This window comes from Lemur catta, chromosome 9, assembly GCF_020740605.2.
Source record: "Lemur catta isolate mLemCat1 chromosome 9, mLemCat1.pri, whole genome shotgun sequence".
In the NCBI taxonomy this organism is placed as follows: Eukaryota; Metazoa; Chordata; class Mammalia; order Primates; family Lemuridae; genus Lemur; species Lemur catta.
In genome coordinates this window covers 17,964,480-17,982,345 of record NC_059136.1, presented here as the reverse complement: position 1 = coordinate 17,982,345, position 17,866 = coordinate 17,964,480, and the positions used below count along the sequence as shown (strand labels likewise).

The window sequence follows — 17,866 nt, the reverse complement described above, 5'->3', positions numbered from 1 at the left end:
TCAAGCCTGTAATCCTAGCACTTTGGGAGGCCGAGGCGGGAGGATGGCTTGAGGCCAGGAGTTGGAGACCAGCCTGAGCAAGAGCAAGACCTCATCTCTACAAAAAATAGGAAAACAATTAGCCAGATGTGGTGGCAGGCACCTGTAGTCCCAGCTACTCGGGAGGCTGAGGCATGAGGATCACTTGAGTTTAGGAGTTTGAGGTTGCAGTGAGCTATGATGACAGCACTGCACTCCAGCTCAGGACTCTGTCTGGAAAAAAAAAAGCACTAGTTAGTGCTGCCAGCTACCTGAGATAAACAAATTACTACAACTGGGTACTAATTTTGGCTCAGTTGTCTGGGACCTGAAACTATAAACAGAGAGATACAAGAGATAACATTTTTCCCATAACTTGGAACTTTAGACCACACTGTGCACTTGCACAGTGCACACCTGGACTTCTGTGCAAGAGATTTATGAAAGGAAGGCTCTCAGTAAGAGGGAGCCAGGAGTAGGGAGGCAGCCAGGGGAGGGAAAGGAGCTGAGTGAGGTGTGGTTTCAGGTGGAACCTGTCCTTTGCCCAATCCTGCAGAAGACTCACTGGACTGGACACCGCAGAGTCTGTCCCACTTTGAGCTAAGGGAGCAGAGTTTTATACCCCACATCAGTCAGTCATTGGCACCCACCACAGACAAGCCTCCAATTGCCCAAGGGACAGCCTCCCAGAAGGGGGCAGGTGTGAGCCCAACAACAGGACCTGCACCCACCTGGAGAAAGGATCCAGGGGGTGTGGGCCTGGCCCAGAGCATCTGCTGCAAACAGAGGGAACAAGATTTTCAACTCAGTGTTGAAAAAGAATAGACAGCATCTCACACATGACTCTTATTATCACAGAGGGCTTAAAATGACAATGAGACTCCAAGAAGGCAATCTCAGCAGGCAGCAGAGGACATATGCACCAGCCTCTTTTCTTTCCAATGTCATCCACAAGTTTTAATTCACATATTTGCTTATAAAGAGAAAGCTTGTATCTAAGCAAAAAACAAACTTGAACTGAAAAAGCACACAGCATAATTTCACATCCTTTCTCCAACTGATAGAGAACCAATGCTATTATTTTGCTATTACTATTGACTCTTTTCACTGACTAGGTTTAGTAACCTAGTCCAGCTAGAGGGAGTTGATGCCATCGGTCTAATGAGAGCCTGAGAAACCAAAAGAGCACTGAATCTAAAATTGTATTAATACAGCCCATCTCCATCTTCTTCTACTACTACTCTTTCTTTTCTAGCTGGGCTTCAATCGACTCTGCAGGTGCTACAACTGGGATTTCCCAAGTGGCCTGCCTTACCATCTCTAGTGCCATCGTGACCTTGCTGAATGTCAACCGTACACTAAGACACTGCTCATCTGCCGCCCCCCAGCTACAGGAAAGACAGTGGCCATCAGCTAGTGTGCCAGGGTTGTTAGAGAGATAGTCAGCATCCATCCCCCTCCCAGGGATCCCCAGGACCTCCCAGGATCGCCACAACTAAAGGGGTACCACCCAGTACAGCAGCCCCCCCCCCCCCCGCTGCAGCACCATAGCTGTGCCCGTTGGGACTTCTTTGTGCATGACTGTGCATTCAGCTTGCTAAATATTTTCCATCTCATTCTGTGGAAGTCTCCTTTTAATCAGCAGTGATCTTGAAAGTATAATATCTCAAGTAGGGGAAAACTTGGGCCAACTTACCCCTGACTTCTCATGTTTAAGTTACAAAGGAATCTTGACAAATTGGCATTTTCTAGCCCAATTCTGCCATCTCTATGGGGTGGACTGCCCTTCTGTGGGACCATGTGGGGTTCATCCCTGCTCTAGAGTTTTCCTTCTCTGTGAGTCTGGAATGTGAACTAACAGGCACGTGTCCAGATAATTAGAAAAGAAATCAAAAGTCAGCTGCTTTAATTACAGCCAGAAGGACATAATTTAGAAGGCATTTCCTGAGAGTTTATGAAACCCTGCCTCTAAGAATAGGGAGGATTCCATGGAATTTCCCTTTCTAGATATCACTCTCTGCCTGAGAAGATTAGTGTTTAGAGGTCTTCAGCAGGAAAGGCACCAGATGCCCTGGAATGTTCCACCAGTCTTATCATTCCAAGATCCTAAGAAGACAAGACTTCCAATACAGCATTCTCAGTTTATTGTTCTTTGGGGTTTGTTTTCAGATCCTCATGTCAGAACCAGGAAAACTCAGCCAGAAAATAAAAGTTTGGCTTCAGGAGTATTGGAATATCACGGATCTCGTGGCCATTTCCACATTCATGATCGGAGCAATCCTTCGCCTACAGAACCAGCCGTACATGGGCTATGGCCGAGTGATCTACTGTGTGGATATTATCTTCTGGTACATCCGAGTCCTGGACATCTTTGGTGTCAACAAGTATCTGGGGCCCTATGTGATGATGATTGGAAAGATGGTTAGTAATTACACCCCATGACCAATCACACATACTTTGGCTACGGTTAGGACATGAGACAAGGCCTTGGGTGTAGCTTCCTTAGATTTCATTTGGTCTTTCCTTAGCAGTTGGTTTCTTACAGGATATGTTCTTTGCTTTAAGATACACAGTTCTCCTATGTGTTGATAACTTAATAAAATCCAATAGAAAAACATGAGTTGAGGGCCTACTGTGTATATACACATACACACATATACATATACTGTGTGTGTATATATCTCAATATATATTAAGCATTCAATACATACTAGTTTCCTTCTTTCATACTTTCTTCTATACCATGTTTAAACTGTAGGATAACAAATTACTTTCATTTTTTATTCCTTCTGATTTATCATTAATGAGTATATATTGACAGATAAAAAAATATCCTCCCATTTTATAAGAGCTTTCTTCACCTTCTCAACACATAAGAGAACAAATTTTGATGCAATAAAAATTTAGGAGCAAAATAGGTACCTCAAAACATTTACTATACATCTTGATGGCTGGAAACATATTTTCAACATTCTTTAGTACAGGGACCTGGATTTGATGTTCTATGAGGTTACATCCACTTCAGAATTTTTATGTGGCAAAAACCTGATTGATAACCTCCAGCATGTGGTAGAAGCTAGAGAAAAAGGAGGCCCAGGGCCATTCCCCTGCCTGTACTCCAGACAGTCTTCAGCTCATGTGCCCTGGCCTGGTGTGGACACAGGCAGTTCATGTGATTGGGCCAAGACAAATCCATAGTGATATTTACTCCAGAACAGGCTACAGAAAATGAAACTAAAAATGAAATAGCAGCTAATCTTTACATTACCTAAAACAGCCCTTCTTAGGACTAGTCCCAAAAGAAAGGAAGCCTCCTAAGTTCAGGAATAACTCTTTATAGGGCAAGTGGCTTTGAGTCAAAGGGTATATGGTTTAGTTAATACCAGCAAGGACCCTCATCTTCAGGGACATTCAAAATTAGGAATGGTACCAGTTTAGTATCCACAGTAACCAGAGAAACCACTCAGCATTCGTGTAATGAATGAGTAAATACTGATGTATACTCTCAATTCATTATCCCTTTACCTCCTTAGGTATCTCCTTCTCTTACCCCTTAGTTTCCCTTACAAAGTCCCATCTTTTCCCATCATTCTTCCCTTTCTCCATTGGCAGTTGCAGTTACTAGAGGAACATGTGTTCACGGGCAAAATAGAGAAGAAAGAAGGACTGAGAGCAGATAAGGATAGCAATGTTCTAAAATAAGACATTCTACCCATAAGGCATTGCATGGAGTAGAAAAGACTAGCAGCCCATGGATGGAAAGGAAAGAAGGGAAAGGGGCTTTCTTCATCCCAGTTAAGCATTCGTGAAGTCTTTGGAAAGAGCAATGTAATGAACCAGGATGAACTTGGCCCATGAGTCAAGACGATAAGAGACACATGTTCTCTCCACTCAGATGATCGACATGCTGTATTTTGTGGTCATCATGCTGGTCGTGCTCATGAGTTTTGGAGTAGCCCGTCAAGCCATTTTGCACCCAGAGGAGAAGCCTTCGTGGAAACTGGCCCGAAACATCTTCTACATGCCCTACTGGATGATCTACGGAGAGGTGTTTGCAGACCAGATAGACCGTAAGAATAGAATTCATAGTAAGATTCTCTTCCCTGCTTCTGAGGCAGATGATCAGCTCCAAATTAATGGAAGATCATGGATTAATTTGGAAACAAAGCATTTTTCATTCTGCCACAGGCATCAAATTCTTTCATGAAGAAAAAAGTATAGATCATGGGATGTAGATTTTCAGACATCAGTCATTTCTTTTATCCTAAAAGCCCTTCACTAGAATTTTGAACGAGTCTCACTTCCCTTGAGCTGGGCCCAGTGGATGTCCTATCACATGAATGTAGTTCTAATGCCAATATCCTAGTTCTTCCTCAACCCCAATATCTTTCCACCCCAGGATAAAGCCGGTAGTGTTATTCCAGTAGAATGAACTATCCAGCATGGCAGGGTAACTGGTACCTCATATCCTCTTCTTCTTCAAGCCATCAAAGCCCATTTTCCACATAGCTACCCATTCCCTCTTCACTCCCAGAGTGCTATCTTTTATTGTCAAAATTAATCTGGATGTTAGCAGAGGAAATGATTGCAGTCCTGAACGGATTACTAAGGAAGGTAGGCCCCAGCTCCTCAGCAGGCGGGGCTGGTGTCCCCTGTGTTGTTGGTATGTGCAGCTCAACTTTTCTTGTACCTATTTCCCCAAGTCAGTTAATGCTCCACCAGTGAACAAGGTGCTTCAGTCCCATTTTCATGTCAGTACCAATATTTTCATTTTCATGTTGTACTTTATCACAAAGCATCAGGTGTAACAGCATGTCTTCCCCTTCCAAAATTCTGTTATTTGGGAACAGAAGGTGTTGAACATCCTCCCCTCATATGAAACACAGAGTTGTCAGTCTTCTGCCTCTAGGTTAGACTAATAACAAGCTCACACAGTACCTTCTTTCTATAATAGCTTTTATGAAATGAATCTGGACATATCATTATTACAAGTATCACAAAGTCAACTATTGGATGTGTTTGTAGCTTGGTAAACCAGAACATAAAAATCTGGCCAGGCACGGTGGCTCATGCCTATAATCCTAGCACTTTGAGAGGCCGAGGCAGGAGGATTACTTGAGGTCAGTAGTTGGAGAACAGCTTGAGCAAGAGCAAGACCCCACCTCTACAAAAAATAGAAAAATGATCCAGGTGTAGCAGCATGCACCTATAATCCAAACCACTTGGGAGGCTGAGGAGGATCGCTTGAGCCCAGGAGTTTAAGGTTGCAGTGAGCTATGATGACGCCACTACACTCTAGCCCAGGCAACAGAGCAAGACTCTGTCTCAAAAACAAACAACTAAATTTAATTTGGTTTCAAAAAGCATATTAGTTTAGGTAAACATGCATACATGTTAAAAGTCCCTGGACTCCAGACATAAGCTGTAATATTTTTATTATTGGTTATTTTTAATTAATTTGGGTAATGAGAGAAGATGAAGAAGTAAACTTGTGGCTATGCTATTTTCAGTAGCACCATTAAATATAGGTTTTCAATTCTTGATCTCACCATAATATAATAATTTTGTATCTATTTGTGTTTATGAAGTGTTTGTTTTGGAATAAAGGGAATGCCTGATTGGTTAACCTGTGAGTTAAAATGATCATCTGCCAGTAACATCATGTCTTTTTCACAGTATTTTTAACTAGTGAGCTTCTACTTTTGCTTATGACATATGGTAAAATAAATAATTATGAAATATATTTTCTAGAATTGATAATGTGTGCAATTCTTCTAAATGGATCATTGTTTCAAGCATGACTCTATAAGACCCAAGCTTGAAATCTTTGCATTTCTTCAAAGCAAAACATTTCTTGTGTTGTTACAGCATCTGTTTTACTTTTCTCTCAACCGTCATTTTATTTTCTTTCCTTTCCTCCCATCAAAACCAAAAAAAAAAAAAATAATAATCCTGCTCTCCGATCACTGCATAGTCTATGCCATGGAAATTAATCGTAAGTTTACATGGAATTGATGATTCTGTTCCATGAAATGTGTTTATTAATTAGCTGATCCTTAGCTGATTACTAATAGCCTTACATTGTTTCCAAATATTTCTCTTGTTTTCTGGTTGCCAATACTTGTTACATTGTAGGTAAAAAGTAAACAGAGTATAAATTCACTGTTGGGATTATCCTATCTTTTTTGGGGGGGATTAGGTCCCCTATGATAAAAGTGGCATTTCAAATAAGCAGAGAGAGAAAAGATTATTTTTCAAACATAGCACTAGAACAGTTGATTAACCAGTTTTGCAAGTAGAGGGACCCCTTTCCCATATCATGCACGTAACAAAATTATTTTCAAATTTAACGTATAAATGAAACCACGAGAACAACCAGAAGACAAACATAAGCTAATGTTAAATAACTAGAAGACACAATAACTTTCAAACAGATATTAACAATCATAAAGAAAGAAAACATAAAGATTGATTTGTCTGCTTAAAAATCAAGAACTGTGCATGAAAAACTCAATAAAGAAATAGAAAAATGTTTACTAATATGACAAACTAAGAATGACTATCTTTGAGTGCAGACAGGAGTCTCTTACCTTCTTTGTGTGAGTTGATATTTTTGCACGTGGAAATTTACTGCTTATGAAATAAGAAAAAAGCATATTAAAAAAGAAATAGGTCATTTGATAACGTATGCAACAGATGTTTATTCTTTTCATTACACTAAAAGGCAAGCACAGAAACACAAACTTTTCTTTCAGCTCCGTGTGGTGAAAACCTGTATGACGAGGAGGGTAAGCGGCTCCCTCCCTGCATCCCGGGGGCCTGGCTCACGCCCGCCCTCATGGCGTGCTACCTACTGGTCGCCAACATCCTGCTGGTGAACCTGCTGATCGCTGTTTTCAAGTACGTGTCATGGCTGAGGACCGTGTGCTTATTATTTATTGCTTTACAGATTTTCAGTTTAATCTTGGAAATCTCCCATGAGACCATATATCTGCAGAGCATTTCACTAGGGCTTTTAAATAGATAGCACTTTTGCAGTCTTTTTGTTCAGCTTTAATCAGTCGTAATGTATTCATAAATCAAGAGTTGACACTTAAATACATTTAAATTGAACCTCGGTTAGTATTTCAACATTTAGTGTGCATTTTAATCTAATGAAAATATTTTCTTAGATGAAAGTCTCCTGGCGTCGAGAAGATTTGATCAAGTTATGTTTTCCATTCATTAGCAGGGGCACAGAAGGCAATAGTAATTTCATAAGCTGTTACAATTATTGTGATATTATATAAAATATTTTTTCTTATCAGTTACAGAATAGAAGATTAAATGGCCTAGGAAAAATATGGCTTAAATTATTAAATCACATTTCTTATAAAACTTGCACATTTGACATGATTGTTGAGTATGATGATCATGCTTAATAAATGTTGAAAAAATGATTTTAGCTTCTAAGATGAAAAATATGAGAGAAAAATCCTTCACAGAAATATACAATCTTAGAACTTAACAGGGCATGGGATAGAACCTGGTTCAAACTCCAGGCACGAGATGAGAAAACTCCGTTCAGGGAAGGTGACTTTCCGAAAGTCCCAATTTGGTAGACAAAGCAACCGTTCACTTACTGCCTCCTGTTGGAAGTTAAAATGAAAGATTGTACCTACCCCATATCCAAACTGATTTGCCTTCAATCAAATAAGTTCAATAATTAATCAATCCAGTTACCAAAAAAAAATCATCTTGTTGTTTGACTGAATTGAAAGGTTAAACACTTCAAAATGCTTAGTTGAATGGCTCATACTTTTACATGTAGGAAATTAAATTTCCTGAGTATATGAATCAGTAGACTGGGGTATGGTTTTTCAAGAAAGCAGTAGACAGCAAGTTAATATACTTAATTCTTAATTATTTCTGAGTGCAATGTCCTTCAGCATAGATAATCTACACTGATAGATAAACCAAAAGATTGTGTGAGTGGAGAATCCATACGAACTGGCACTAATAGGCCATTTTGTTGTGTAAATATGAATAATTCTGATGGTTCTAGGAAATCACAATAAACAGTGACATAACTAACTATAATGATGTCTTCTTTTTAAAGCAATACCTTCTTTGAAGTCAAGTCAATATCCAACCAGGTGTGGAAGTTCCAGCGCTATCAGCTGATTATGACATTCCACGACAGGCCAGTCCTGCCCCCACCAATGATCATTCTAAGCCATATCTATATAATCATGATGCGTCTCAGTGGTCGCTGTAGGAAAAAAAGAGAAGGAGACCAAGAGGAGCGGGATCGTGGACTGAGTATGTGCAGGACTCTTCGTTTCTACCTTGGGCTAATTTCAAAATTATGTTCCAATTGGACATCATCATAGAATTCTCACTAAACTACTCATATGTGTGAAAAAACACAACACCCTAGACCAACTGTTCTTTTCAGAATGCTTCTCATTTTGTGTCCATTTTATTCCAGTTTTGTTAATGTATTAGTAAGTAATATTACTGAAAGCCAATTCATGGGGATCAGAAGTTAAAAGAATTTTCAGAAATAACTCTTAGATATAAATTCCTATGTAAATTCAACGTGTCTTTCAAAATGTTTTAATTTCTTGCATCTAAAGAGGCTGAGAAACCCGTGCTATATGCTTGACTCTATTAATAAAATACATGCAAGAGGTTTTCCAGAATACATGACTTGGCTTCAATTTCCCAGTAGATGTAATTTTGGGTTTTGTGTTAAAAAGCGGGCCGTTTGGCTCCAGCAGAAAGGCCACTGCCGCTTATGATAACTTCTTTTTGGATAATAACTGATTGGAGTAGTCAGAGAACTGCCCACGAGTGGTGGGGAAGGGAGTTTAATTAGAGTCAGGCTGTGAAATTCGCAGTGACACAACTAAATTGATTCTCCATGGATCTCACTTGGTTTTCACGTGGCCAACACTTCTCCCTTTGCACAGAGCTGTTCCTTAGCGACGAGGAGCTGAAGAGGCTGCACGAGTTCGAGGAGCAGTGCGTGCAGGAGCACTTCCGAGAGAAGGAGGACGAGCAGCAGTCGTCCAGCGACGAGCGCATCCGCGTCACTAGCGAGAGGTGCGCCCAGCGCGTCCCCACGGCCAGCTGGCGTGTCACGGGTTTGCGGACTCTGGCGTCCCACTCTACCGGGGATGCCAAAGCGCATTTAAACGTTCACTCTGAGTTCTCGTGTTCATTTCAACTTTGGGTTTTAATGAGTTTGCCCCTCAAATAGTGAGAAAGTTCCTAGGCGATAATCCTATATTGTATACAGAAGTGAATGACAACATTCATTGCAACTACTCCAGCTCCCCAAAACACCAGACAGTTCTTGCCCACCCCTCACCGCCCCCCAAATTGGAGGCGTTGACCACAGTGTCCTGCATTAATGGAAGCTACAGAGAGCCACCTTTTTCTGAGCTTTTGCACGTGTAGCTCCCTTTGCCAAGCATGATCTTTCCTTAGGGATTGCCGGGAGCAGGACAGAGGGAAAGGCTCCCTCCTGGGGACTCCCCGGAGAGAGGGAACAGGGAGGGCAGGGCAGGGAATAGGGGGTCTGTCTGTCCCCCATGAGGGTGGAAGTCTCTAAACTAGGGCAGGCTCTGTCTTTCAGATACTTTTACACCCTCAGTACGCAACAAAATCAGCATAATCCACATGGAAATGCTTAATACATGCAGAATGAATGAATACAGGAGTGCATAAATGAAGGTGGGTCCCAGAGGGACAGAAAGGGTGACATTTTCCAAACCTTATAGTATTGCTCTACCTTAGGCTGTGAAAGAGTAACCCGCAAAGGGTTGACAGCAGCAATAAACCTTCACTACCTGCATTTTTTATCATACAATTTTTGAGAACCTCTATCACTTACCAAAAGTATTTAAACTTGTTGAAGATCTTGATGATTGATGTAATATGTGGTTCCAAAGGGTATAACTAACAATGCGATAGAGGCATGATCACAGAGAAGGAGACATGCCTGCAGGGATTCTAGCCCTCATTCCATCCTTGAGTCCTTGGAACTCAAGTTTCCTGATACAGGTACATGTGTACATTGAGAAACATACAAAGAATGTAGAACTTCAAAAAGATATTTCAGCCAACAATTCCCAATCAAGGGCCCACACAATGACAACAGAATTCACAGATACACCTGTGAATCTCCAGGCCAGTGACCCTGCTCCAGCCCACAGGAGAGGAGTTGTCCCTGGCAGCTGCAGGTCCCTGGCCCCTCTCCCCTCCTCCCTCCTAGACCTAGTCACCTTGTAATCCAACCAAATCCAACCAGCCAAACTCAAGGATCACCTGCACTACCTTTTGTCCTTACTAAAATACATTTTTAATAAAACTTTGAAATACTTCTTGACATTTTAACAGTAATTGCTACACTTCCAAGACATAGAAATTATTTCCATGAGAGAGATAAAGTACCCTATGTAGATAATCTAAAATTTCCACTTTTTATTATAGTTAGACATTAACTTGAATTTAATCATAGCCAGTCATTTACAATGGGAATTGTGTTTGTTTTCCCTCTCCCTTCCCCAGCATTCTTTGGATGTTTGCCATTCTTGGACCAAGGCTTCAAGAATGTGGTTATCAGGTCACTACCAAATTGCATTTTTCCCTGGGGGCTTTGTGCACACGCAATAGGAACGAAAGTGTGCGGGGCAGTAAAAACATGCCACTTCCTGTTTCCCTTGGCTAGCATCCCAAGAACGATGGGAGCACATTCCTGCCCCTCTGTTTCCCTTTATTGGCCCTGGCTAGGCTGACTCACAGGTGAATACCCAAGGCAGAAAGAGAAGGACGTTTGGGGAGAAGGGTGCTTTCCTTCCCTCATAACCAGGCCGGCTGAGGAGCAAGGGATAGGTGGGAGGATGGAAAGAACAGTAGTTATTTGTACCTAACTGGGAGCACCTGTGATTACTTTTAAAGTCAAACGTTTGAGCACTCAGACATTTCTGCCATTTCTTCAATCTTCTTTATGTATTGAATTAGTTTTATTTTCTGCATCACCATTTGCCATCTGATGATTTTCCTGCCCTTCCCCAGCACCATTCAGACTGTAGGGTCTGGGTAGGAGGGCATCCGTCCCTTCCTTGTCTCCCTGTGGTCTGAGTAGCTTTTAGGACCTGAGCCAGCAACTCTTGTGACTCAGTCTTACAAATGTGTGCACACAGGACGTTGACACAGTAGTCATGCTCACCCATGCAGGGCACTTGCAGTGCTTCTATGCGGGCCCACAACTCAGCTCAGTCCAAAAAACTGAAACTGGCAAATCATTATGGAACCTCTCTCTTCTTCACTAAAGATCAAGTTCTGTTTACTTGCCCTTGTGAATAAATCCTGGCCTGCCCACTGCTTTCAGTCTCCACCAGTGCATAAGTAGGAGACCTCCATTCCTGCAGCTGCCCCACACTGAGCACACCAGATTTGTTTCTGCTCTTCCAGTCCATGCTGCACTCTGTTGACTCAAATCGGGTCCTGTACTCCTGCCCCACCAGTTCTCCTTAAAAGCCCTTCAGTGGCCCCCACTGCTCTCAGACCTTCAAGGTTCAGCCTTGTCCTGGGCCATCCTCTCTCCCAGACTTCATACTCCATTTCTTGGCCTTCTTTCATTTCCTCAAAGCACCACTTCCTCCCTGCCACAAGGGCTTTGCATGTGCTGTTCCTCCCGCCTGATGCACCTCTCCCTCCTTCCCTGCTCATCCTTTGGATCTCTGCTCAAATGCCAATTCATTATGGAAAACTTCCCTGACCACCTTTCACCACAGACTAGGTCAGGATCCTCCAACCCTAAGCTCCATGAAGGCAGAGCCATGTCTGGGTTTTGTCTGCCATGACATTCCCAGTGTCTGCATATCTCCACATAGCAGGAGTGAGATTTTTGCATGAATGAATGACTTAAAAATTTGTTTCTTGATTTGAATACAAATTTCTCTCCTATCCCCAATGAGTTCCCTCCTATAACATCAATAAGGAAATCAACTATGCTCCCTCTGGGTTCAAAACTTTGCTTTTACTATTAGGAACTAGGAGCAGACTCAAGATGCAGAGGATTGCCCACCCATAATTATAGGGAAGAATGACAAGTGTTGGTGTTGGCATTGTCCCTGCTTGAAGGGACAGTATGTGAGGGCCAAGAGGGCTGGTGGGATGAGAATGTTTTATAGATAACTTTTGCCAGCACATGCAAAGTAGAACTTGTCGACCTAAATATTCTATTCGCATCCTACCAGGAGAATAACTGGTAACATAAATCCTTGTCATTTGGAGCTTCAAGGCCATCTCGGCATCTCCTGCAAATCCACTGCTGAACACATCATTCTTTTTGCGGTTTGGCATGCATTAACTCAGCTTCACAGGTTCAGGAGCAATTGGGTTGGAAAGAATCTTTCCTGACAAAATTTTGTCAGATTCAACTTCCTTTTCTCAAACAATGAAAATTATGTCACCCAGCGTGTTTTCCTTTTTTTTCCCCCATGGTTTCAAGGAAGCTCAGCACCAAATGTAATATTTAATTATAAAAGTATATTAGTACAGGTTTTTGGAACATGTGGTGTACGTTGCCTCCTCTTTACTTTTTTATATCTTCTACTTCCATTTGCATAAGTTTTATCTGTGTCTGCTATTTCAAAATATGCTGGATATATCTCATAAATTATATGCTGTAAATGCAGTTGGCCTTGTACTTAAGAAGCTATGGGTCTTAGACCAGCCAAACTTATAATGGCAGATTCTGATTGTTGGGTTAAGTGGTTTATTGTCAGATTTGTGGATCTGGTTTAAGGTCTCGGATTTCCTGTAGGTTTGATGAGAAATCAGCAATTCATGGCTTTGAGATCTTTTTATTTGACATCCTCTTCCCACTTGATCTGACCAGGAAGGTAAGATGCTGGTAATAGAGATCCTACCAAGAAGGAGAGAAGATAGAAACTAGAAGAGGAACTGAAAAAGAGATCAGGCTTGGGAAGGAGGTGGAGGATTCCCTGGGTGTAGAGAAGGTCATAGAATGAGAAACATGCAGTGATGGGGAAAACGACTGGGGCAGATGCTATCCGAAGGCTTTTGTCTTATAAATCAGTAGGAGTCAAGGTTGCTTGGATGGTGGGAGAGGGATAGGATTAAATGTTGGAGTTTTAATGTGCTCAGTAAATGACACACCTGCTCCTCACCTGACTTTGAGAGCCAATTCAGAGATAGATGCAGACATCAGGCAAATAGAGATAAAAAATATCAGCTTTATTAGTAATGAAAGTTATACTGGAAGGTGAGGCTCAGTTCTTGCCAAATACATACCCAGAATTAGGAATATCCACTCAGTCCCAGGCAGGGGTAGCCACTACAGGCCTCCCTTCCCACAGGTAGAGTCAGCCTGCCCGCTACGCTTACCAGATGACCGAGACAGAGAGAGAAAGAGACAGAGACAGAGACAGAGAAGCATGCCAGTGTCCTCCTCCCCAAACTGCAACCAGAAAAGCAGTCCTCCTCAAGAATAAATAAAGGGCTGGAGCGAGGCCAGGAGCATTACACTAATGGAAAGTACTGGCACAGAGAAAGAATAGGAGTGGGGAAAGCGTAACCCCAGCCCCACCCCTCCCCCGCCATCAACACAGAGACTTGAAGCCAGTAGGGAGGATTCAAGTCAAGTGAATCCTTTCTTAGGAGAGAAGTGCCAGGACAGGAGATAAGCACAGGGTTGCTTGGCAGGAACAATGAAGACTCAGCTGAAATTAGATGACATGACTTTGTATTGGGCCATGTCAATGTGGCTCCCATGACGTTCATCAATGACACTCTACAGCCCACAGGCAAGGATGCAGAAACTAAACCATACTTGGGGCACGGGCACTGCAGGGAGCCTGTGCCCCCAAGAACCAGTCAGTGGGGATACCACAAAGTTGCTGGAGTTTGCAAATGGCAGCATACACGTATCACATTGCCGCCAGGCACCACATTTATCCTGGCCCAGCCTTGGAGTCTTGGTAGCCATAGAGGAAGGGCTACAGATTGGCCCTACTGTGTTGGAAGTAAGGAAGACAGAACCTAGGATATTAATAAGGGCTTCACTTAGTGGCCAGCCACAGAATCTGGCCTGAATAGAAAACGGAACGTAGCCAGAAAAGGCTAATGATTTAGATGACTTGAATTCTAGAATCCTAGGTGGTCTGAGGGATAGCCATGTGGGTGTATATAAATGAGGCAGCATAGAGCTGGAATCCCAGAGAGCTTAATATTCTTTTAGTAACTATTCAGTACACTGTTCATTATAAAGAATGAGAAAGCCAGAAGATTTAAGACTTGAGTCTTGTTCTTTTATTACTAGTCTTTGTTTAGTGTTTCACATATAAAAATTCTGTAAGTAAACACAAAAATTTTCTACTTTGGGTGTTTGCCCTATAATTACTAAATTTAAGAGGCAGCCCTATGAGGAAGTAGATGGAAATTTAAATAGCTGGATGTAAAATTTAGTGTGGATTAGACAACTTTATGATCTATAGATCTGGAATAAAAATATAGGGTAGGAATAGTCTCAGAACTCAAGCATAGCATACCAGGAGATCTTGAAACACAATTTCTTCAAGTATGAACAAGACCTAGCTCCACTAACATCACATTTTTTTATGTTAACATTTAACTCTATCATTAAGGAAATGCTCCCATATAATTTATGCCTTGCAGGTGGAAGGTGATGTTTCCCATGAAAAGATGACTACACATAAAACAAGTTTTAATAACTGGCTTACTGTAGAACTCCAAATGCATCAGTCCTGTCCTTAGGAGAGACACACTAGGACTCCTACCACAAGAACATGAATTTGGACTTTACATTTTTTTTTTAGACAGGGTCTTGCTCTGTCACCCCTGGCAAAGTGCAGTGGTGTCATCATAGCTCACTGCAACCTCAAACTCCTAGGCTCAAGCAATCCTCCCGACTCAGCCTCCCAAGTAGCTGTGACTATAAGTGCATACCACCACACCCAGCTAATTTTTGCTATTTTTGGTAGAGACAGGGACTCACTCATGCTCAGGCTGGTCTGAAACTCCTGACCTCAAGCAATCCTCCCACCTCGGCCTCCCAGAATGTTAAGATTATAGGCGTGAACCACCGCGCCCGACCTGGACTTTACATTTAATTCTCAAGAGTCAATGCAAAGTCTGATAAAATTATGCCATACATAGGTATTCTCTTGGAAGTTACTAGAAAAGTTCCATGAATTTATATATTGTTGTACTTATTATTTGGATGAAATGGAAAACATTATCTACAATTCCTTTATAAAAAATGTACTTTTGTTAAACTATTTTAAGGTCTAATGGCATCATGTTCAAAATCAAATATCCCTGGATAGACACCAAGATATAGAGAAGATTTGCAATGATACCTTATTTCAGACATTCATGTCCTTTGACACTTGTGCAGTAGTTAAGATTCATGGAGCACTTTCATTTACACAATTACATTTAAGCTCACAACACTATCACTATTAGTTACTAATAGTTACAACTATTATTATTACTGTTTTATAAATCACTCACCAGCTTTACAGAGGAGCTGGTGGGGTACCTTCATCCCTAATGTGAACACGGGCATAGCTCAAAGGAAATGCTTAAGGTGACAACATGGGAATCAGAAATAGCCTTTGTTTTTCTCAAAAACAAACTAAACAGACAAAAAGAGTCATAATATGTAATGTCAGTTGTTAATCTGCTACCATTATCTTCCACTTAGTTTTTCTTTCTAGTTTCTTGGGGTTTTTAGCAGCTAAAGCAGATCTTTCATTTTCTTAATTTAAAAAACAAGTGTGCACATGTATACACATCTATCTAACTATCTATATGCTCCAGATTTTGAGACTGGTTAGGACATTAAGGTGTGTCCTTTTAACAGAAAAGCCCAAAGACCAATTAATACTAATCTCTGAATCAAACAGAGAGAAATATGGTGGGGGCAGGGAACATGGCTATTATTAATCAAGACTGATTAAGCAAATTAGGCTCTGGGCTCCTCAGTGACTGTAACAGTAGCACACATGCTGCAGTTAAGGGCAGGGCAAATACTGTCATAAAGCAAGTGCAGTTTAAAATTCTATTCAAAGTCAGGAGAATGATTAATTGGAGCCCAGACAGCTCATAAGATATCACTTGTTTATAGTTTCCTTTGATACAAAAGAATGGTGAAGGGTGGCCCTCAGGAACTGTCAGTCGACAAATCATGTGTTTGGTGGTTAGAAAAGGGGTTCAGTGCCCTTTTCAAAAGTACTCTTAAATGGGAAAATTTTTGCTGTGAATGAATGTGACCATAACGTGTAAAATAAAAACCTAGTGAAGCGACTTGTATGACCTACAAGTCAATCCAAACACAGAAGTAGTTACAGAAGCCATGAACTTCAATTGGAGGGAAAAGAAGAGAAGTAGATCTGACCAGAAATCAGTGTCCCCTTCTGTAGGAAAGTACACTTTGCATCACAAAAGTATTCATTGTCCAAAGAAATAGTCCCTTTGAGCTGAATACTTGTCATATTAGAAAAATAGTTGAAAATGATTTGACCACATGATTTGAAATATTTGAAAGAGAGTATTGGCATATATTGTTAAATGAATATTATTTTGAAAACCCTATAATAAACAACACAGCCATGTTAATCCAATTAAATAATACCTAAAGCCAGGATAGGAACATACTTTTACATACCATGGCTGAGGTCCCTGACATCACCAAGACAGCTTTCATGTATCTGACTCTTCCACAAACATTAGAGGCAGCCGCAAGTTCTAGAACAGGTGTTCTCAAACTGGGGTCATCAAATGCCTTGGCATTCGGGGTTCTCAAGTCCTGAGAGAATTTTACTTTTTCATTTTGATGATGACAGCGTGCTTGCGAAGGGTGCTTGAGCAAATGTGGGGATGGAGAACAGGACAAGGCAGGAAGGGAGGATGGGGCAGGTCGTGAAGAGCTCACAACATGTATAAGAGACAGAAATCTTTGTAGGAGGTTAGGGCTGCTGGCATTGGAAGGGAAGACTTAAAACTGCATTTGCATTGCACTTTACATAATAGGAGAAAGTGTCAATGTCCATATCATAGAATAGAGTTACCAATGAAGATTAACACACTCTTTGATACCTAATACTGCATGAAATTTGGTTTTTATCTCAAGTGTGATGGGAAGCTGCTACTGTTTTTAAGCAAGGAGTAACATGATTGTGTGTCTGTGTTATCTTTTCGGATTAGAGTGAGAAGACATTGTAGGCAAAAAGGCTATTCCTTGTAACTATTAATAACATTTTTTGCTTATCAGCTTGGGGTACAAAATGAGGTCATATATCTTTTAATATTAAATGAAATGATTCTTTGACCCCATCTGTTTATTCCAAGAGTGCCTTTTTCCTCTTCCTTCCCCAAACCAGACAAAGAGATTTGAAAAAACAAACCTCAGATTAATATTCCTCATGAACATAGACACAAAAATTCATAGCAAAATACTACCAAATTGAGTCTAGCCATGATCAAGTAGTTTATCCTAGGAATGAAAGTTTAGGTTAATATTTGAAAACAATCAATATAATTCACCATATTAATGATTTAAAGAAAAAATCCCATATGATCATATTAATTGCCTCAGAAAAAGCATTTGACAAAATTCAACATCCATTCATGATAATAAAAATAAAAAATTACAAAAAAACCTTCTCAGCAAATTAGGAACAGAAAGGAATTTTCTCAATCTGATGAATGGCATTTACAAAAAACCAACAGCTAACATGGCAAAAGACTAAATGCTTTCTCCCTACGATTGGGAACAGGGAAGGATGGCCACTCTCACCACTGCTAT

At 41.0% G+C, this 17,866-nt stretch overlaps 1 protein-coding gene across 1 annotated transcript in view; it reads left to right on the top strand.

The window, feature by feature from the left end:
- Positions 1 to 17,866, top strand: part of TRPM1 (transient receptor potential cation channel subfamily M member 1) — a 64,471-nt gene that overhangs the window by 37,916 nt on the left and 8,689 nt on the right. Inside the window, exons 21-26 of the mRNA XM_045560842.1 lie at positions 2,188 to 2,439; positions 3,914 to 4,088; positions 5,993 to 6,013; positions 6,774 to 6,918; positions 8,117 to 8,319; positions 8,973 to 9,105. Coding sequence (XP_045416798.1) covers positions 2,188 to 2,439; positions 3,914 to 4,088; positions 5,993 to 6,013; positions 6,774 to 6,918; positions 8,117 to 8,319; positions 8,973 to 9,105 — 929 coding nt within the window. The remainder of the gene's footprint in view (positions 1 to 2,187; positions 2,440 to 3,913; positions 4,089 to 5,992; positions 6,014 to 6,773; positions 6,919 to 8,116; positions 8,320 to 8,972; positions 9,106 to 17,866) is intronic.